The sequence below is a fragment of the Rhamphochromis sp. 'chilingali' genome (genome assembly GCF_963969265.1).
Source record: "Rhamphochromis sp. 'chilingali' genome assembly, chromosome: 13".
NCBI classification, from domain to species: domain Eukaryota; kingdom Metazoa; phylum Chordata; class Actinopteri; order Cichliformes; family Cichlidae; genus Rhamphochromis; species Rhamphochromis sp. 'chilingali'.
In genome coordinates, this window is record NC_137940.1 from 29,399,541 (window position 1) to 29,421,989 (window position 22,449).

General features: G+C 40.7%; 4 protein-coding genes across 4 annotated transcripts; all 4 read left to right on the forward strand.

Annotated features, from left to right (window-relative positions):
• Positions 1 to 2,944: 2,944 nt before the first annotated feature.
• Positions 2,945 to 9,645, forward strand: LOC308408787 (uncharacterized protein; the record flags this gene model as incomplete). The annotated part of the gene is given in 4 exon segments (XM_080901196.1): positions 2,945 to 5,305; positions 6,362 to 8,734; positions 9,545 to 9,592; positions 9,595 to 9,645. Coding segments are annotated over 4 exon segments (4,833 nt in total).
• A 110-nt stretch (positions 9,646 to 9,755) lies between these two features.
• Positions 9,756 to 15,487, forward strand: LOC308408788 (protocadherin alpha-3-like; the record flags this gene model as incomplete). The annotated part of the gene is made up of 3 exons (XM_080901197.1): positions 9,756 to 11,096; positions 14,421 to 15,431; positions 15,482 to 15,487. 3 exons carry the CDS (start codon positions 9,756 to 9,758, stop codon positions 15,485 to 15,487), a joined length of 2,358 nt encoding a protein of 785 aa, XP_080757323.1.
• A 997-nt stretch (positions 15,488 to 16,484) lies between these two features.
• Positions 16,485 to 19,082, forward strand: LOC308408506 (protocadherin alpha-8-like; the record flags this gene model as incomplete). Its single annotated transcript, XM_080900819.1, has 2 exons — positions 16,485 to 18,842; positions 19,011 to 19,082. The coding sequence occupies 2 exons, from the start codon at positions 16,485 to 16,487 to the stop codon at positions 19,080 to 19,082; spliced, it is 2,430 nt and encodes an 809-aa protein (XP_080756945.1).
• A 974-nt stretch (positions 19,083 to 20,056) lies between these two features.
• On the forward strand, positions 20,057 to 22,441 carry LOC308408789 (protocadherin alpha-8-like; the record flags this gene model as incomplete). The annotated part of the gene is made up of 1 exon (XM_080901198.1): positions 20,057 to 22,441. One exon carries the CDS (start codon positions 20,057 to 20,059, stop codon positions 22,439 to 22,441), a length of 2,385 nt encoding a protein of 794 aa, XP_080757324.1.
• Between the last annotated feature and the right edge of the window lie 8 nt (positions 22,442 to 22,449).

A 22,449-nucleotide genomic window follows, 5' to 3' on the forward strand; every position in this document is an offset into this window, starting at 1 on the left:
TGCAGTTCAGTTTCCACAAAAACTATAAAAGCATGGTAAGGTTTGCACACAGTGCTGTTCCTGTTTCTGTAGGCTGCTAAGACTTTTTTTATTTGTTTGTTTTTCTTATCCCTAATATGGATGGTGTGAAGAAAAATATCATGAATACGAGTACCAACAAGACAAACAAAAACTGAAAAAAAAAAAAAACTCCTAAAGTAAACCATATACAAACATTTCCACAAAAATCTCCCTTCTAGAGCTGCTCTCCTTCAAGATCTGAAGTTTCCACCACTAGAATGTAAGTATGGATTAAAATTCAAATTATCAAATTATATTGTCATATATATTTAAAACATCCATCCACCCGCTTCCGCTTTTTGTTTTGCTTTTTGCTTTTTGTACTAAACTAACCAGCTTTTCTTGATTTAATCTATATTAAAAAAAAAAATAAATTTTTTTTTTTAGATATTTGAAGAATATATCACATGAAGTGAAAGCAAGAGGGACATTTTGACAGGTAAGTATTTCAGGAAATCTATGAGGGTTCCTCTGTCATGATGGCAAAGGGAATGGCTCCAGCTATGTGTCTGTACTGCGCTGCCTTCTATGAGCCCTATATATGCACGATGTGTTATTATATTGCCAAACAAACAATCATAATAAAAGAGCAATCACATCATGAGTCTGCAGTATATGAATCTTTAAACAAAGCCTTATTAATCGTGATAAATGCCACGAGCTGTGTAATAAATTAAGGGCATATAAAACATTTTGTTACAATGCAAAATGTTTTGTTTATCATGAACACTGCTTTAAAGATAATGAGTGTATTTGTATTTTATTCAGTGGCTGGCTGAAAGCATAAGGCTGTCTCTCTTTGAGACTCTTTGTGTGCAGACATGACCTCATCTCCCCTGAGAGATGAGGTCATGAGGAGGTAATAATAGTAATCAGGCCAACAGCACTAGTTATTTTAGCATCTTCTATTCACACTTTAACTTCAGAATCACATTCTAGCATAACCAAGAAAAACCTCCATATATGTCTGCGTCTATATATGCAAAACAAGAACAAAGGCTTCTAAATTGACTCTAGTTATGATTAAACTGTGTTGGAGCCAATTGAAGTAGGAAACAGGATGAGAAAAGAAACATTTCTCCGCCTCTTTCTTCATTAATATGGTTTCTGTTGTCCGCTGCTCTGCTCTACTAACAGACTAGCACAGTGATGCATGACACAGCAATGCACCAGTGTGTAACAAAAGCGCTAGAACGACAACCAGCTGGCACTAGTAGGTTAACACATGCACACCACACATCAGTGGGTTTTTTTTTATTTATGTCTGGTATCTCAGTTGCTCTCTCTCTCTCTTCAAATATAAATATATATATATATATATATATATATATTTTTTTTTTTTTTTTTTTTTTTTTTTTTTTTTTTAAGTACATGGATGCAGTTTATATTGTCCGCAGAATTCACAGCTTCCGCACCCCTCCCCCTCTCCTTCTCGCGAGGGCGCCTGCTTGCTGTCAGCACCACGGACAGAGACCCACCTAAAAGAGCTGCGTTGCCATGGCGACCTGCTCTGCTCACTGGAGTTGTGAAGGTGCCTGTAATGTAATATCCGCACGACTGCACCACTCCCTCAACTTAAGCATGCACAGCTTCCAGGCTTGGCTGTGAAAATATAACTGCAACCTTCGTTTAGCAGGGGTTTATAATAAAAGAGAGAAAATATGTGCTTTGTAACACTCTGCATCACTGCTGCAGCAAAGAGAGGGTGATCGAGGTTGAAAAGGGAGGAAGTGATGCAGAATGCTGCAACACTCGTGCACGCGCACGTATATATTTAGCGTAAATCCAAAACCAATACGTGGGTAGCAAGTGGGAGGGGTGCGACTATCTGAGGCTATATGGTCACTTGCTTTTCTAATTGTTGCAAGGAGGATTGTTGTGTTCTTCTTTCTCTTACAATTCCCCACGCATTTCTATATGCACTGCGGTAGAGAGGCAAGCCTGCTGTTATTTTCAGATAAGAACAATGTGTTCCACGTGAATGGACTCCTAGCTGTACTTGCAGGTTGATTCCATGCGATGTCACTGCTCACATCTGAAATAGACTAAAGACTGTGGGTGTGTGCTGGAAGGCCGCATGCAGTGTAAGAAGAGAGAATGTGTTCAGGTTTAACATCAACATACTAAAGTAGTTAAAACTTTGTATTACATATCAATCCTTGTAGAATGTTTTCCTATTGTTTGCATGGAGATTTCCTCCCAAAAAAGATTTAGTTTGCCAGAAATCTAGAAGGGAAGAAGAATCTAAAATGAAAAGAAAAGCTCAGTTCAACTTACTATTTATTGAGAGCAGTTAAATGTAGGGATAACAAGAAAATATTGGTTATTCCATGATGGTCAGCTGAAACGCAAGAGGGTGAAATCTGTCAAGGCTATATTCAGGACTTACTGGGAGTAAAACTTTCAACTCCTAAGAACTGGGGCGGGGAGACTTCCTCTCTCGACTCTCTCGAGTTTGTACTTCAGAATGTGCTTGTACACTTTAAAAATAAAAAGGAAATATTCAAAGTGTCAGCTCATAATTTCTATTTAGTATTGTGTAAAATGCTGATGTGGGCTAATGTTTGAGCAACAATATTCGGGCTAAATTGAAAGGGATAGGTTATATAGTCAGTGCAGCATCGTTACAGTGACAGCGGGTGGTGCTATCACACTACATATCACCACACTGATGGCGTATGAATGGCCATCTTTTCTTCTATATGTATACTCAGTAACAACCAAAGAGACGGTTTGACAGAACGACCTAACAGACGCCCTGCTGCTAAAATTATGGCTTTCGCAGACATTTATACTTTATTTTTCATTCGAGGGAATTAAAAGTTCCTAAATAGGCTAGTTTAAGGATTTTTTCCACCGCCAATTAAAAAGCTTTTGTCAAACAATGGAGATCACGGACGTGAAAGCACGATGGAAGGATGTGTGGTTTTCCTTTTGTCTGGCGCTGCTGATTCTGACCAAATTAGAAGGAATCTCTGCTCAAATAAGGTACTCCATTCAGGAAGAATTAAAACCAGGGACAGCGGTTGGAAATGTAGCCAAAGACCTCGGACTGGATCTTGGGAGACTGGCTGATAGGAATCTTCGAGTTGTGCAAGGAACAAAGCGAGATCTGTTCGAGGTAAATCCAAGGGATGGAGTTTTGTTAGTGAACCAGAGATTAGACAGAGAGGAGCTGTGTGCAAAAACTGCCCCATGTGTCACGAATTTAAAAGCAGTTGTAGAAAATCCACTCGAAATGCACCAGGTCGTAGTTGAAATCCTCGATGTAAATGACAATTCGCCGAAATTTCCTGAAGAAAATTACACACTGGAGGTGCTGGAGTCTGCCTTAGTGGGGTCTCGATTTCAGCTGGAAGGAGCACACGATTTAGATGTGGGTTTGAATTCATTACATTCATATAAGCTAAATCCGTACCAGTATTTTCGTTTGGAAACAGAGGAATTTGGGGATGACGGGAAAGTTCCGTTCCTAGTATTACAAAGACCTTTGGATAGAGAACATACAGCTCAGCATTGGTTACTATTAACAGCTACAGATGGAGGAAAACCATCAAAATCTGGAACGATTAATGTCACGGTAATTGTATCAGATGTAAATGACAATCCACCAGTCTGTGAAAAACAAAAGTACACAGTAACGATAAAGGAAAACGCACCGGCTGGAACATTTCTGCTGACGGTAAATGCATCTGACTCAGACGAAGGGCTGAACGGTGAGATTGAATATTCTTTAAAGAGTAAACTTAGAGGACTCTCGTCCGATACGTTTGATTTGGATAGTAAAACTGGAAAACTAGTTGTGAAAGGACGCCTGGACTACGAGGAAACCCAAGTTTACGAGATTAAAGTACTGGCTACGGACAAAGGTGTTGTGGCTCTGTCCACACTCTGCAGCGTAATTATTAGAGTGGAAGATGTGAATGATAACCCACCAGAAATAGAAATCACATCTTTTTCCAGTCGCATTCCAGAAGATGCGCCCCCTGGAACCGTGGTGGCATTAATGGGTGTGACGGATCTTGACTCAGGTGTGAACGGACAGGTGGTTTGCAGCGTGCCCCTTCATTTACCTTTTGATTTGAAGCCCTCCCCTGACGGTCAGTCATACTCTTTGGTTACCAAAGATTACCTGGATAAGGAAACAACGCATATGTATACCATTACAGTAACAGCTAAGGATTTAGGAAGCCCAACTTTGTCATCAACGAAGGTAATACAGGTAGAGGTGCAAGATGTTAACGATAACAGGCCTCTTTTCACTGAAAGCCCGTATACCTTTTATGTACTTGAAAATAACAAGGCAGGAATGTCCATTTTCTCAGTCAGTGCTACTGACGCGGATGGAGGTGAAAACGCGGCAGTGACATATTCACTTGTCCGTATGAGCCCGGGGCTCACTATAACCACGTTTTTAAATATAAACGAAGCAAACGGAACGGTTTCAGCACTAAAAAGTTTTGACTTTGAAACGCTGAAAACTTTCCAGTTCCAAGTTGTTGCCTCAGATTCTGGAACTCCGTCATTAAGCAACAATGTCACAGTCAACGTCTTCATCCTGGATCAGAACGACAACGCTCCAGTCATCCTGTATCCACTCAGCTCCAACGGTTCTGCTCAAGGTGTGGAGGAGATTCCCCGAAACGTCAACGCAGGACACTTGGTGACTAAAGTCAGAGCCTATGACGCTGATATAGGATATAACGGCTGGTTGCTCTTTTCACTGCAGGAAGTGACTGACCACAGTCTCTTTGCTTTGGACCGCTATACGGGACAGATCAGAACACTTCGCTCATTCACAGAGACAGACGAGGCTGAGCATAAACTGGTAATACTGGTCAAAGACAACGGCAACGTTTCTCTCTCAGCAACAGCTACTGTGATTGTCAAACTTGTGGAGCCCAAAGAGGCTTTTGCAGCTTCTGATGTTAAAAGTACAGCAAAAGATGATGAGGACAGTAATGTCATATTTTACCTCATGATAACTTTGGGCGCAGTTTCTGTACTTTTTCTCGTCAGCATTATTGTGCTGATTGCAATGCAGTGCTCAAAATCCACAGACTATACTTCCAAATATCTGCCAGAGACTAATTATGATGGGACACTGTGTCACAGCATCCAGTACAGATCAGGAGAGAAGCGGTACATGCTCGTTGGACCCAGAATGAGTATAGGATCTACTATAGTACCAGGAAGCCATGCAAATACACTTGTGCTTCCCGACAGAAGAGGTGCTACTAAAGAGGTAAGACCTTAATACCAATCTTATGCACAACCACGTTTATCCTTGTGTTCATCTAAATTTTTTGCTGTAATGCTGTCTCTGAAACTCTTGTTACAATGTGGTCTTTTAAAGCATGTGTTTCACTTTTGTTCCAATGTCCCAATTATGTAACTGACATATATGTATTATGGAACATCGGTTAAAGTTAGCTGTAAAAAATTTATATGCTTCCGAAGCCAATCTGTTCTCTTCAAGAAAGTCCCACTGCTTGTCTTGCTTGCTGCTGACAAACATTAATCAGTTTAAGTAAGTGAAGACAGTGTTATTAAAAAAAGAAAAACGATAAATGCCGTTATCGATATAAATATTTCCTCTTTTGACTGCGTCAGCGTAATTGCGCTGTCCAATGTGCTGAAATTGTTTAATTCTGGGGAATGAACCATTTAAGACAACAATCACTTCACCGGTCTTTCAAATAACGTTTAGATGTCCATTTCTCTCAGCATTCTTACGCTCCGCTTCTTTGGAATATACAGTATATCTTTCCTGTCTGCCCTGACTTAATTATACACTATCAGAAAGTCTGTAGTGGGCGGGATTGCGTGCCCTTTAAGTATTTTCCACTGAAGGCATTATTATTGATCCTATTTACTTGCTAATAAAAGACATTTGACTCACAGTTTTGAGTTTCTGACAGAATACTAGATATGACGGCGACCAGCTGTAGCAGGCAGGCTTCAGTTTCCTCCAAAGCGTTAGACTTCAAAAAGTCAAAAGTAAAGTGGCGGGAAAAGGGAACAGGTGAACTGTTTTGGTTTCGTACCATTATGTAGTGGCCACTTGGTGTCGGTATGGCATAGGGAATGGTTGCGCTTCATTCTATACAGGCCCTGCCCATCTGTGGTTCCTATCTGGTGGAGGTGTACACAGGGAGTGTGCAAAGGAGGCTAGATATCAAATAAAACCAAAAGCGGTAAATTTTCGTCAATGGAATTTCACCTTTTACAGTTTCGTGAACATATTCTAATACGACTGACTCCATAAGCGATGGGATCACTGAGTTTGCCTCCGAGTAAGCCCTTATATATTTACCTCGGGATGGGGGAAGGAGGACAAAGACACCGTGCGAATTGCTGGTGGGTCGCCGGGATTGTGTTGCTGTGCTTTGCGGAGAGGATTTTGGCGCAGTTAAGATACTCCATTCCAGAAGAAGTTCAGGTGGGATACCCTGTTGGAAATGTTGCAAAGGATTTAGGACTAGAGATCAGCAGTTTAACTGGCAGGAAATTCCGTATTGTTTCGGTTCCAACTCAAGATCTGTTTCAGTTAAATCAGAACAATGGAGTGTTGTATGTTGGGAAAAAGATGGATCGTGAAGAGCTCTGTGATGGAAGCAAGGTTTGTTTGATAAACCTGAAAATTGTTGTTGAAAGCCCCTTGGAAATACATTATGTTGGAGTTGAAATAACCGATATTAATGATAATTCACCGACTTTTCCAGAAAGCGAACAGCGACTGAAAATCGCAGAGAATACGCCTCCAGGTACTCGTTTCCAAATTCATGCCGCTCGAGACCCTGATTTTGGTGCTCATTCAGTTCGAAAATACATACTGAGTCACACGGATTTATTCGATATTGAAGTCAGAGACAGTGAAGAGGACAAGATGCCCTTTTTAGTGCTAAAAAAGTCTTTGGATAGAGAGCAAAAGGCGGAGCATCGTTTACTGTTAACAGCCGTAGATGGGGGGAGTCCAGCGAAATCAGGAAGCCTTAATTTAACCATCACCGTGCTAGACACGAATGATAATCGACCTGTGTTCAGCAAAGATGTATATACTGTGTCACTGGATGAAAATGCACCAATAGGAACATTTGTTGTAAAATTAAACGCTACAGATTTGGATGAAGGTTCCAATGGCAACATTGAATACAACTTTGGTAAAATACAAAGGAAAAAAGTGCACGACACCTTTGAATTGGACAGCATCACCGGTGAGATTCGTGTAAAGGGAAAAGTAGACTTTGAGGAAACGGAGCTGTACAGGCTAGATTTGCAGGCTTCAGATAAAGGTCAGCCACCCTGGACAGTCGAAAGTAGAGTTGTGATTAAAATAAAGGACGTGAACGACAATAAACCAGACATTGAAGTAACATCACTGTCCAGTTTAATCCCAGAGGATTCAAAGCCCGGCACAGTCATCGCCCTCATCAGCGTTGTCGACAACGATTCAGGCTTTAATGGGAAGGTTATTTGTAAAGTATCGCAGGATGTTCCATTTGATCTGACGCCATCACTTGAGGAAAACATGTACTCGCTCGTTACAAAGGGCCGTTTAGACAGAGAAACTGTTTCCCGCTATAATATCACAATAACAGCTACTGATTGCGGTGAACCTCAGCTTTCAACAGTGAAAACACTGAGTGTTCAGGTGTCAGATGTAAATGATAACACACCAGTTTTTAGTCAGAATCCATTTGAGTTGTATTTGATAGAAAACAACACCCCGGGCGCACCAATATTTTCTGTGAGCGCAGTTGATGATGATTTGAATGAAAATGCAGCAATTACATATAAAATCGTGAGAGGTGATGGTCTACAGGATGCTATTACATCTTTCCTGAATGTAAATTCGGATAATGGACAAATCACAGCGCTGAAAAGTTTTGACTTTGAAACGCTGAAAACTTTCCAGTTCCAAGTTGTTGCCTCAGATTCTGGAACTCCGTCATTAAGCAACAATGTCACAGTCAACGTCTTCATCCTGGACCAGAACGACAACGCTCCAGTCATCCTGTATCCACTCAGCTCCAACGGTTCTGCTCAAGGTGTGGAGGAGATTCCCCGAAACGTCAACGCAGGACACTTGGTGACTAAAGTCAGAGCCTATGACGCTGATATAGGATATAACGGCTGGTTGCTCTTTTCACTGCAAGAAGTGACTGACCACAGTCTCTTTGCTTTGGACCGCTATACAGGACAGATCAGAACACTTCGCTCATTCACAGAGACAGACGAGGCTGAGCATAAACTGGTAATACTGGTCAAAGACAACGGCAACGTTTCTCTCTCAGCAACAGCTACTGTGATTGTCAAACTTGTGGAGCCAAAAGAGGCTTTTGCAGCTTCTGATGTTAAAAGTGCGGCAAAAGATGATGAGGACAGTAATGTGATCTTTTACCTCATAATAACTTTGGGCGCAGTTTCTGTGCTTTTTCTCGTCAGCATCATCGTGCTGATTGCAATGCAGTGCTCCAAATCCACAGACTATACTTCTAAATATCTGCCAGAGACTAATTATGATGGGACACTGTGTCACAGCATCCAGTACAGATCAGGAGAGAAGCGGTACATGCTAGTTGGACCCAGAATGAGTATAGGATCTACTATAGTACCTGGGAGCCATGCAAATACTCTCGTGCTTCCCGACAGAAGAGGTGCAACTGAAGAGGTAAGGCCTTAATACCAAACTTTTGCACAACCCTGTTTATCCTTGCGCTCCTATAAATGTTTTGCTGCAATTTTGTCCCTGAAACTCTTGTCACAATGTATTTTTTAAAGCATGTCTTGTTCAAATTTTCCTATCTGCAATATGTAACTGAGATATAAATATTAAGAAACATCGCTTTGGTTAGCTGGATGAACTTTTCATGCTTCCGAAGTCACTCTGTTCTCCTTGATAAAGTCCAACTGCTTGTCTTTTTGCTACCGACAAACATTAATCAGTTTAAGTAAGTGAAGAGGTTTTGTTTTTAAATTAATTACACGAAGAAAGCTTTCTAATAGCGTTATTAACTTTCCTGTCGTGTTCGGGTCAAATCTGACCGATTTACAAATAAAAAACCTCACAAATACTTTGTTTTACATCCGATTGCCTCGAGTCCTGATGAAATTCTCCACACTATGCACTTGAACATATAAAAGTGATGAGCACCTCTTCAACTGTGTTACATCCGTGTGACCACCATTACAAATGAATGTCTGCCCTGACTTAAATACATCCCTTTCAGAAAGTCTGTAGTAGGCGCGACTGAGTCCTCTATAAGTGTTCTCGACTGAAGGGATTATTATTGATCCTATTTGCTTTTTAATAAAAACTATTTGAATCACATTGTTGCGTTACTTACAGAATACCAGATATGAAGGTGACCAGCTGTAACAGGCAGGCTTCAGCTTCATCCAAAGCGTTTCGTATCATACTATAGTAACCACTTGGTGTCGGTATGTCATTGGGAATGGTTGTGCGCTTCATTCTGCACAGGCCCTGCCCATCTGTGGTTCCTATCTGGTGGAGGTGTACACAGGGAGTGCGCAGAGGAGGCTAGATATCAAATAAAACCAAAAGCGGTAAATCTTCGTTAATAGAATTTCATCTTTTGGAGAATCGTGAAAATGTTCTAATGAGACTGACTCCATAAGCGATAGGATAACTGAGTTTGCCTCCGAGAAAGCCCTTATATATTTACCTCGGGATGGGGGAAGGAGGACAAAGACACCGAGTGAACTGCTGGTGGATCGCCGGGATTGTGTTGCTGTGCTTTGCGGAGAGAATTTTGGCGCAGTTAAGATACTCTGTTCCAGAAGAAGTTCAGGTGGGATACCCTGTTGGAAATGTTGCAAAGGATTTAGGACTAGAGATCAGCAGCTTAACTGGCAGGAAATTCCGTATTGTTTCGGGTCCAAATCACTATCTGTTTCAGTTAAATCAGAACAATGGAGTGTTGTATGTTGGCAAAAAAATGGATCGTGAAGAGCTCTGTGATGGAAGCAAGGTTTGTTTGATAAACCTGAAAATTGTTGTTGAAAGCCCACTGGAAATACATTATGTTGGAGTTGAAATAACCGATATTAATGATCATTCGCCGACTTTTCCAGAAAGCGAACAGCGACTGGAAATAGCAGAGAATACGCCTCCAGGTACTCGTTTCCAAATTCATGCTGCCCGAGACCCTGATTTTGGTGCACAATCACTTCGAAAATATACACTGAATCCCACGGATTTATTTGATATTGAACTCAGAGACAGTGAAGAGGACAAGATGCCCTTTTTAGTACTAAAAAAGTCTTTGGATAGAGAGCAAAAGGCGGAGCATCGTTTACTGTTAACAGCCGTAGATGGGGGGAGTCCAGCGAAATCAGGAAGCCTTAATTTAACCATCACCGTGCTAGACGCGAATGATAACCGACCTGTGTTCAGCAAAGATGTATATACTGTGTCACTGGATGAAAATGCACCAAAAGGGACCCAAGTTATAAAATTAAACGCTACAGATAAGGATGAAGGTTTGAATAGTGAAATTGAATACAACTTTGGAAAAACACAAAAGAAAAAAGTGCACGACACCTTTGAATTGGACAGCATCACCGGTGAGATTCGTGTAAAGGGAAAAGTAGACTTTGAGGAAACGGAGCTGTACAGGCTAGATTTGCAGGCTTCAGATAAAGGTCAGCCACCCTGGAAAGCCGAAAGTAGAGTTGTGATTAAAATAAAGGACGTGAACGACAATAAACCAGACATTGAAGTAACATCACTGTCCAGTTTAATCCCAGAGGATTCAAAGCCCGGCACTGTCATCGCTCTCATCAGCGTTGTCGACAAAGATTCAGGCGTTAATGGGAAGGTTATTTGTAAAGTATCGCAGGATGTTCCATTTGATCTGACGCCATCACTTGAGGAAAACATGTACTCGCTCGTTACAAAGGGCCGTTTAGACAGAGAAACTGTTTCCCGCTATAATATCACAATAACAGCTACTGATTGCGGTGAACCTCAGCTTTCAACAGTGAAAACACTGAGTGTTCAGGTGTCAGATGTAAATGATAACACACCAGTTTTTAGTCAGAATCCATTTGAGTTGTATTTGATAGAAAACAACACCCCGGGCGCACCAATATTTTCTGTGAGCGCAGTTGATGATGATTTGAATGAAAATGCAGCGATTACATATAAAATCGTGAGAGGTGATGGTCTACAGGATGCTATTACATCTTTCCTGAATGTAAATTCGGATAATGGACAAATCACTGCGCTGAAAAGTTTTGACTTTGAAACGCTGAAAACTTTCCAGTTCCAAGTTGTTGCCTCAGATTCGGGAACTCCGCCACTAGGCAGCAACGTCACAGTCAGCGTCTTCATCCTGGATCAGAACGACAACGCTCCAGTCATCCTGTATCCACTCAGCTCCAACGGTTCTGCTCAAGGTGTGGAGGAGATTCCCCGAAACGTCAACGCAGGACACTTGGTGACTAAAGTCAGAGCCTATGACGCTGATATAGGATATAACGGCTGGTTGCTCTTTTCACTGCAAGAAGTGACTGACCACAGTCTCTTTGCTTTGGACCGCTATACAGGACAGATCAGAACACTTCGCTCATTCACAGAGACAGACGAGGCTGAGCATAAACTGGTAATACTGGTCAAAGACAACGGCAACGTTTCTCTCTCAGCAACAGCTACTGTGATTGTCAAACTTGTGGAGCCCAAAGAGGCTTTTGCAGCTTCTGATGTTAAAAGTGCAGCAAAAGATGTTGAGGACAGTAACGTCATATTTTACCTCATGATAACTTTGGGCGCAGTTTCTGTACTTTTTCTCATAAGTATCGTCGTGCTGATTACAATGCAGTGCTCCAAATCCACAGACTATACTTCTAAATATCTGCCAGAGACTAATTATGATGGGACACTGTGTCACAGCATCCAGTACAGATCAGGAGAGAAGCGGTACATGCTAGTTGGACCAAGAATGAGTATAGGATCTACTATAGTACCGGGCAGTCATGCAAATACTCTCGTGCTTCCTGATAGGAGAAGAACATCTGAAGAGGTAAGAGCACGTTTTTACTTAAAGCTGTTTCGGGAATGAAAACAAAATTCCCTCCTGGCAAACACCACTCTCTTTGGAGATAGAACATGCGGTCCATTTTACTAATGCAAATAATTTTAATCAGTGTTCTGTATATCCGTGTTGAAGTTTTGTAGTGCAGGTAAATAACAGGAAATCATATTTTGTTTGGTTCTCATTAAGTGCAGTGTACTGGTTCCGTAAAGAAAAGCAAGAAAGAAATGTCTTTATTCTGAATTTTTTTAAAATTTTTTTATCCTATTTTATCTTATTTTGTTATTTTTATTTATTTAAGTATTTTTGTAGTGAAGGAGGGATGCATACCTGAATAACGTTGTATTTATGGAAGGTAATATTCACTATTAGTGAACTGAAAGCTTTGATCGTGACACTTCCCTGTCTTTGCAACTTGAAAAGCTATATAAATACGTAATAAGCACAATGGAACTATCCAATTTGCAAACACACTGATATTGCTGATTTTTTGATGGTATATTTTAAAAATAGTCCGTAATACTGTTTCCAGCTGGATTAAGTAGACGACCCAAATGCCCTAAGCCCATTCCGGGTCCTGTTATTGCGTCAATTCTCAACTATCTTAATATACAAACAAACAACAACAACGACAAACAAACAAACAAACAAATCTTCAAAACGTAAAAATGTCTTAATTTTTTTGAATCCACACGGTGTCAGTGTCATATCAGCATCCAGTTTTTGTGTTATAGCACTGGTCCTGCCCCTTCCACAGAGGTTTTGTTGTCGTGGACAGAAAGGAGACGACACTATCCACAGACACAAGTGTAGCCGTGATTTATACATGGGAAGCTTCGGAATATTGGGTATATTTCAGAGTGGATGTTATGTTTTGAAAAATTAATGTTAGACCACGGTCTTGGATGTAAAGACCTCTAAGTGGATACATATTTTGTTATCTTAACGAAAACGATGGAGCCAAGAGGACAAAGACGAGGAACGCAGTGCTGGTGGCTTGCTATCAGCTTTTCTTTGATGCTCAGCTGTGTGGAGCGGGTTTCAGCTCAGATAAAATATTCAATTCAAGAGGAAGTAAAGGTAGGAAGTGTTGTTGGGAATGTGGCAAAGGATCTGGGACTGGATATCAGTTCACTGGAGGAACGACGGTTTCGTATTGTTTCTGGAGCTGAAGATGCTCAGTTTGAAGTAAATCCGAACAATGGCGTTCTGTATGTTCACGGAAATATCGACCGAGAGGAGCTGTGCGAAAAAATACATCCATGTATTAAAAACCTAAAACTGGTAGCTGAAAACCCCATGGAAATACATTATGTAGGAGTGGAAATAATAGATGTAAACGATAATTCACCAAGGTTTCCTGATGAAGAAAAAATATTAGAAATTCCTGAATCAACTCTCCAAGGTAAACGATTTCAGTTGCCAACTGCACATGATCCAGATGTTGTTACTAATACAGTACGAACGTACAAATTAAACCATAACGATCACTTTAGTTTGCAAATTAGAGAGAGGGGAGAAGATAAGATACCATTCTTAGTTTTACAAAAGCCTCTGGATCGGGAAAAGGAGAACGAACACAAACTGATACTGACAGGAACTGACGGAGGAAATCCACCGAGATCAGGGACTCTTAATGTCACAGTCATAGTCCTGGATTCAAATGATAACCATCCTGCATTTAGTAAAGAAGTTTATTCAGTAACGATACCTGAAAATGTAGATGCGGGTACAAGTGTAACTACCGTAAAGGCGACTGATTTGGACGAGAGTTCAAACGGAGAAATTGAATATTTTTTTGGTGAAGAACTTGACCCTAAATTGTATGATACATTTAGCCTAGATAAGGACACTGGTGAAATTCGAGTGAAAGGCGAAATTGACTTTGAGAATATGGAGGTATACAAGTTGGACGTCCACGCCACAGACAAAGGACAACCTCCGATGAGTACCGACTGCAGGGTGATTATCAAGGTGCTGGACATAAATGATAATAAACCTGAGATAGAGGTGACATCTTTGTCAAAGATTGCATCAGAAGATTCCAAACCTGGGACTGTGGTGGCTTTGATCAGTATTACAGACCAAGACGCGGGTTTAAACGGTAAAGTAATATGTAGTCTTTCAGACAATGTGCCATTCGATTTAAAACCGTCATTTCAAGATAACATGTACTCTTTAGTTATTAAACATAAATTAGACCGAGAATCAGTTTCCCATTACGACGTCACAATAACAGCTACAGACTGTGGCGTGCCTCCTCTGTCCACATCCAGAACTTTAAGTATTGATGTGTCAGACGTGAATGATAATGCGCCACAATTTGCACAGAATCCAGTTGAACTTTACCTGGTAGAGAATAACGAGCCTGGAAAGCCGATATTTTCAGTTTCTGCCTCAGATAAAGATTTGAATGAAAACGCGGCTTTAACGTATCGTATAATCAGAGAGGAAAGCAGTCAACAGAAAAACGCAGCATTTTTAAATATTAATTCAGAAAATGGACAAATCACTGCGCTGAAAAGTTTTGACTTTGAAACACTGAAAACTTTCCAGTTCCAAGTTGTTGCCTCAGATTCTGGAACTCCGTCACTAAGCAACAATGTCACAGTCAACGTCTTCATCCTGGATCAGAACGACAACGCTCCAGTCATCCTGTACCCACTCAGCTCCAACGGCTCTGCTCAAGGTGTGGAGGAGATTCCCCGAAACGTCAACGCAGGACACTTGGTGACTAAAGTCAGAGCCTATGACGCTGATATAGGATATAACGGCTGGTTGCTCTTTTCACTGCAGGAAGTAACTGACCACAGTCTCTTTGCTTTGGACCGCTATACAGGACAGATCAGAACACTTCGCTCATTCACAGAGACAGACGAGGCTGAGCATAAACTGATCATACTGGTCAAAGACAACGGCAACGTTTCTCTCTCAGCAACAGCTACTGTGATTGTCAAACTTGTGGAGCCCAAAGAGGCTTTTGCAGCTTCTGATGTTAAAGGTGCAGCAAAAGATGATGAGGACAGTAATGTGATCTTTTACCTGATGATAACTTTGGGCGCAGTTTCTGTGCTTTTTCTCGTCAGTATCATCGTGCTGATTGCAATGCAGTGCTCCAAATCCACAGACTATACGTCTAAATATCTGCCAGAGACTAATTATGATGGGACACTGTGTCACAGCATCCAGTACAGATCAGGGGAGAAGCGGTACATGCTAGTTGGACCCAGAATGAGTATAGGATCTACTATAGTACCGGGCAGTCATGCAAATACACTAATGCTTCCTGATAGGAAACGTCCTTCTGAAGAGGTAAGACCATGTTTAAGTTTTAACTGTCTTACCAGACGTGTTCCCTTTAGAAGTAAAACATATAATGCTCCTGATTTAAAGATAATATTACACCTGAATTGCAGCATATTTGTTAGCACTGTCCATGGTCCTGGCAAGTGGTTAAACTGCTGAAATTTAAGTTAGTTTGTTTTCTTCATAATATGAGAATTCGATTCTCTGTGTTGTTGTTTTTTGTTTTTTTTTACTAAAAATGTCGCGTGTTTATTTAGGGATTAAATTACACGATTCAGTAGCTATATTGATTTAGGCGTCTATGAGTTTGTTTGTTTGTTTGTTTTTATTAGAAATCCATAGGTCCCTTGTAGTTGATTCTTATTTGTTTTCCTTGGAAAAAATGTTGTTAATTACCTTCAAACCCTGTCATCGTTTCACTCAATCATCATTCAATTTTGTCAAAATCACACTTTTTTCTTTTAGAGAAATAATCGCACACGAAGCTAAATTGCTTTGACCTAAAGAAAAATACAACACTTGGATATACTAATACAAATAAGATGTTGACTACTACGATTAGGGACGATGATATGACAGCCTTGAAGTGGGTTAACTGATCAACATACTCTTTTGAAAAAAACTGAAAATTTGCTGCCTTTAATTCGTAGAAGTAAATTGTTATTCGGATGTATTACTTTGAAACACATACGTTACTAGCAAAAATTAGAACAATTTTCTAGACACGAAGCGACAACTTGCAGACGGGCTGATGTTGCAGTTTATGTGGTAGTTTTGTTTATCAACATATACTCATATGTTCAGTCCACAAGGTGTCAGTGTCATATCAGCATCACACTGGTATATTTTAGTGCTGGCCCTGCCCCTTCTATACAGTTTTTGTTCTGGTCGACAGAGAGGAGACGGTACCTTCCACAGAAACAAGTGTAGCCGTGATTAATACATCGGTTTGTTTGGAATCTGCAACACATTTCGCACTGGATATTTTGTTATTTAAACTACTTCCTTTGCTCAAAGGACTTTTAAGTGGGTATATAATTGGAAACATAAAGCGAAACGATGGAGCCAGGAGGACAAAGACGAGGAACGCAGTGCTGGTGGTTTGCTCTCAGCTTTTCTCTGATGCTCAGCTGTGTGGAGCGGGTTACAGCTCAGATAAAATATTCAGTTCCAGAGGAAGTAACGGTAGGAAGTGTTGTTGGGAATGTGGCAAAAGATCTGGGACTGGACATCAGTTCACTAGAGGAAAGACAGTTTCGTATTGTCTCTGGGGCTGAAAATAATCAATTTCTAGTAAATCCGAGAAATGGCGTCCTCTCTGTTCAAGAGAACATTGACAGAGAAGAGCTATGCAAAAGCATTTCTCCTTGTCTGATAAACCTAAAAATGGTAGCTGAGAATCCCATGGAAGTACATTATGTAGGAGTGGAAATCATAGACGTAAATGATAATTCACCCAGCTTTCAAGAGGAAGAAAGCATACTGGAGATTTCAGAGTCTACTTTCCCAGGTAAACGATTTCAGTTGCCAGCTGCACATGATCCAGATGTTGTTACTAATACAGTACGGATGTACAAATTGATCAATAACGATCATTTTAGTTTACAAATTCGAGAGAGGGGAGAGGACAAGATACCATTCTTAGTTTTACAGAAGGCTTTGGATCGAGAAAAGGAAAATAAACACAAACTGATCCTGACAGCAATTGACGGAGGAAATCCACCGAGATCAGGGACTCTTAATGTCACAGTCATAGTCCTGGATTCAAATGACAATAACCCTACATTTAGTCAAGAAGTGTATTCAGTAACAATACACGAAAATGTAGAGGTGAATACATGTGTAATTACCGTAAATGCAACTGATTTGGACGAAAGTTCAAACGGAGAAATAGAGTACGTTTTCGGTGGTCAACTTGACCGAAAGATTTATGAACTGTTTAGCTTAGATAAAAACACTGGTGAAATTCGAGTAAAAGGAAACATTGACTTTGAGACGGTGGATGTTTATAAACTAGATGTACACGCCACAGACAAAGGACAACCTCCGATGAGTACCGACTGCAGGGTGATTATCAAGGTGCTTGACGTAAATGATAATAAACCTGAGATAGAGGTAACATCTTTGTCAAAGATTGTATCAGAAGATTCCAAACCTGGGACTGTGGTGGCTTTGATCAGTATTACAGACCAAGACGCGGGTTTTAACGGTAAAGTAATATGTAGTCTTTCAGACAATGTGCCATTTGATTTAAAACCGTCATTTCAAGATAACATGTACTCTTTAGTTATTAAACATAAATTAGACCGAGAATCAGTTTCCCATTACGACGTCACGATAACAGCAACCGACTGTGGCGTGCCTCCTCTGTCTACATCCAGAACTTTGAGTATTGATGTGTCAGACGTGAATGATAATGCGCCACAATTTGCACAGAATCCAGTTGAACTTTACCTGGTAGAAAATAACGAGCCTGGAAAGCCGATATTTTCAGTTTCTGCCTCAGATAAAGATTTGAATAAAAACGCGGCTTTAACTTATCGTATAATCAGAGAGGAAAGCAGTCAACAGAAAAACGCAGTATTTTTAAATATTAATTCGGATAATGGACAAATCACTGCGCTGAAAAGTTTTGATTTTGAAACGCTGAAAACTTTCCAGTTCCAAGTTGTTGCCTCAGATTCTGGAACTCCGTCACTAAGCAACAACGTCACAGTCAACGTCTTCATCCTGGATCAGAACGACAACGCTCCAGTCATCCTGTATCCACTCAGCTCCAACGGCTCTGCTCAAGGTGTGGAGGAGATTCCACGAAACGTCAACGCAGGACACTTGGTGACTAAAGTCAGAGCCTATGACGCTGATATAGGATATAACGGCTGGTTGCTCTTTTCACTGCAGGAAGTGACTGACCACAGTCTCTTTGCTTTGGACCGCTATACAGGACAGATCAGAACACTTCGCTCATTCACAGAGACAGACGAGGCTGAGCATAAACTGCTCATACTGGTCAAAGACAACGGCAACGTTTCTCTCTCAGCAACAGCTACTGTGATTGTCAAACTTGTGGAGCCCAAAGAGGCTTTTGCAGCTTCTGATGTTAAAAGTACAGCAAAAGATGATGAGGACAGTAATGTCATATTTTACCTCATGATAACTTTGGGCGCAGTTTCTGTACTTTTTCTCGTCAGCATCGTAGTGCTGATTGCAATGCAGTGCTCCAAATCCACAGACTATACTTCTAAATATCTGCCAGAGACTAATTATGATGGGACACTGTGTCACAGCATCCAGTACAGATCAGGAGAGAAGCGGTACATGCTAGTTGGACCCAGAATGAGTATAGGATCTACTATAGTACCTGGAAGTCACGCAAATACTCTCGTACTCCCTGACAGGAGACGTCCTTCTGAGGAGGTAGGTCCATTGTGCGATTTTAAATCAAGGTTATTTTGGTTGTCAAGACGAAGTTTCCTTTACGATGTATCATTAACTTTTGAAACAGATGGAAATGTATTTAAGGTTTTTAATCGTTTTATTTCATTCCTCTCTTCTTTTTGTTTTACACACTTTATTTTCAAACAGTATTTTAGTTGTTATCACCATCATTTTGAAAGACTGCCCATTATATTCTGTAGTCTTTTGACACTGCACTAATTGCTGGGATATCCACGTATGCATAGGGAAAGAATAGTTTAGAAAAGATAAGTAACTAAATAAAGAAGGTCACGCCACTCAGATTGGGAAACTGTGGCAAAACACATGCATATTCATTAGCGTTGTCCATGGACAGGTGACCTTCAGACATAAACTCGTGGTCTTCAAGTTCAAATCTGTTTTTCGTTTCAGACCTTTTTGTATTTAGCGCCAATCCTATGTTTTCTATCACACTTATTAGAAATCACTAATTGTGTTACATATTACTGCGTCGTGGAAATAGTAATATACCTATCCACTGTTCGAATGGGATCCTGTTAATTCATCTGAAACGTGAAACTTAGCAGTACAAGCCTGAAACTCGCGTGTGCTGTGTCCTCGATTATTTTTCATCCAGTCTGCGCGCAGTTTTATCAGAATCACTTGTGCGTTTGGCTAATCCTGCATCATTACACAGCATTAATGTAATACTGACAAATATCAGAATTCCCTGTTGCAATTAGTCATTATGATATACTGTACGCGTCTATCAGCTGATCATCATATGACGCAAAAATACATGAAATTTTATTCCTGAGACTCTGAAATATGTGACAAATTAAATCCATCACGGTACAAAAAATTCTTAAGAAAACATTTTTAGACTTGTTTTAATAGTGACTGGGACACATTTGGAAACATACTTGTATATTACATGTAGATGTTTGCTCTAACAATGAGTCACAAGATGTTCAGTCCACAAGGTGTCAGTGTCATATCTGCATCAAACTAATATGTTTTAGCTCTGGCCCTGCCCCTTCCACAGAGGTTTTGTTCTGGTTGGCAGAGAGGAGACGATACCTCAGACAGAAACAAGTGTAACCGTGATTTTTCCATGAATACAAGGGAATATGGGAAGAAGTGTTGATTTAGGCTACTTCCTTTACGGTAAACACCTCTGAGTGGATACAGTATTTATTATCTAAACGACAACGATGGAGGCAGGAGGACAAAGACGAGGAACGCAGTGTTGGTGGGTTGCTATCAGCTTTTCTCTGATGCTCAGCTGTGTGGAGCGGGTATCAGCTCAAATAAAATATTCAGTTCCAGAGGAAGTAAAGGTAGGAAGTGTTGTTGGGAATGTGGCAAAGGATCTGGGACTGGATATCAGTTCACTGGAGAAACGACGGTTTCGTATTGTTTCTGGAGCTGAAGATGCTCAGTTTGAAGTAAATCCGAACAATGGCGCGCTGTATGTTCACGGAAATATCGACCGAGAGGAGCTGTGCGAAAGAATACATCCATGTATCAAAAACCTAAAATTGGTAGCTGAGAACCCTATGGAAATACATCATGTGGGCGTGGAAATCATGGATGTAAATGATAATTCCCCCAGTTTTCAAGAATATGAAAAAATATTGGAAATGTCTGAATCCACTATAACAGGCAGACGGTTTCAATTGCCAACTGCGCATGATCCAGATGTTGTTACTAATACTGTGCGTATGTACAAATTAAACCATAACGATCATTTTAGTTTACAAATTCGAGAGAGAGGAGAGGACAAGGTACCATTTTTAGTTTTACAGAAGTCTCTGGATCGGGAAAAGGAAAGTGAACACAAACTGATACTAACAGCAATTGACGGCGGAAATCCACCGAGATCAGGGACTGTTAATGTCACAGTCATAGTCCTCGATTCGAATGATAACCACCCTACATTTAGTCAAGAAGTTTATTACGCTACAGTACGTGAGAATACAGATGCGGGTGTGTTTGTAATTAAGCTAAATGCGACTGACCTGGATGAGGGACTAAATGGACAAATTGAATACTTTTTTGGTGAAGAACTTAAGGGTAATTTATATGAGATTTTTAATATGGATAAGGACACTGGTGAGCTTCGAATCAATGGGGAAATTGACTTTGAGAAAACTGATATTTTTAAGTTGGACGTCCACGCCACGGACAAAGGACAACCTCCGATGAGTGCGGATTGCACAGTAATCATCAGTGTCTTGGACGTAAATGATAATAAACCTGAAATAGAGGTAACATCTTTGTCAAAGATTGTATCAGAAGATTCCAAACCTGGGACTGTGGTGGCTTTGATCAGTATTACAGACCAAGACGCGGGTTTAAACGGTAAAGTAATATGTAGTCTTTCAGACAATATCCCATTTGATTTAAAACCGTCATTTCAAGACAACATGTACTCCTTAGTTATTAAACATAAATTAGACCGAGAATCAGTTTCCCATTACGACGTCACGATAACAGCTACAGACTGTGGCGTGCCTCCTCTGTCTACATCCAGAACTTTGAGTATTGATGTGTCAGACGTGAATGATAATGCGCCACAATTTGCACAGAATCCAGTTGAACTTTACCTGGTAGAAAATAACGAGCCTGGAAAGCCGATATTTTCAGTTTCTGCCTCAGATAAAGATTTGAATGAAAACGCGGCTTTAACTTATCGTATAATCAGAGAGGAAAGCAGTCAACAGAAAAACGCAGCATTTTTAAATATTAATTCAGAAAATGGACAAATCACTGCCCTTAAAAGTTTTGATTTTGAAACGCTGAAAACTTTCCAGTTCCAAGTTGTTGCCTCAGATTCTGGAACTCCGTCACTAAGCAACAATGTCACAGTCAACGTCTTCATCCTGGATCAGAACGACAACGCTCCAGTCATCCTGTACCCACTCAGCTCCAACGGTTCTGCTCAAGGTGTGGAGGAGATTCCCCGAAACGTCAACGCAGGACACTTGGTGACTAAAGTCAGAGCCTATGACGCTGATATAGGATATAACGGCTGGTTGCTCTTTTCACTGCAGGAAGTAACTGACCACAGTCTCTTTGCTTTGGACCGCTACACAGGACAGATCAGAACACTTCGCTCATTCACAGAGACAGACGAGGCTGAGCAAAAACTGCTCATACTAGTCAAAGACAACGGCAACGTTTCTCTCTCAGCAACAGCTACTGTGATTGTCAAGCTTGTGGAGCCCAAAGAGGCTTTTGCAGCTTCTGATGTTAAAAGTGCAGCAAAAGATGATGAGGACAGTAATGTCATATTTTATCTGATGATAACTTTGGGCGCAGTTTCTGTGCTTTTTCTCGTCAGCATCATCGTGCTGATTGCAATGCAGTGCTCCAAATCCACAGACTATACTTCTAAATATTTGCCAGAGACTAATTATGATGGGACACTGTGTCACAGCATCCAGTACAGATCAGGAGAGAAGCGGTACATGCTAGTTGGACCCAGAATGAGTATAGGATCTACTATAGTACCTGGAAGTCACGCAAATACTCTCGTACTCCCTGACAGGAGGCGTCCTTCTCAAGAGGTAAGAACATATCTTGATTTAAATTGAAGGTCTTT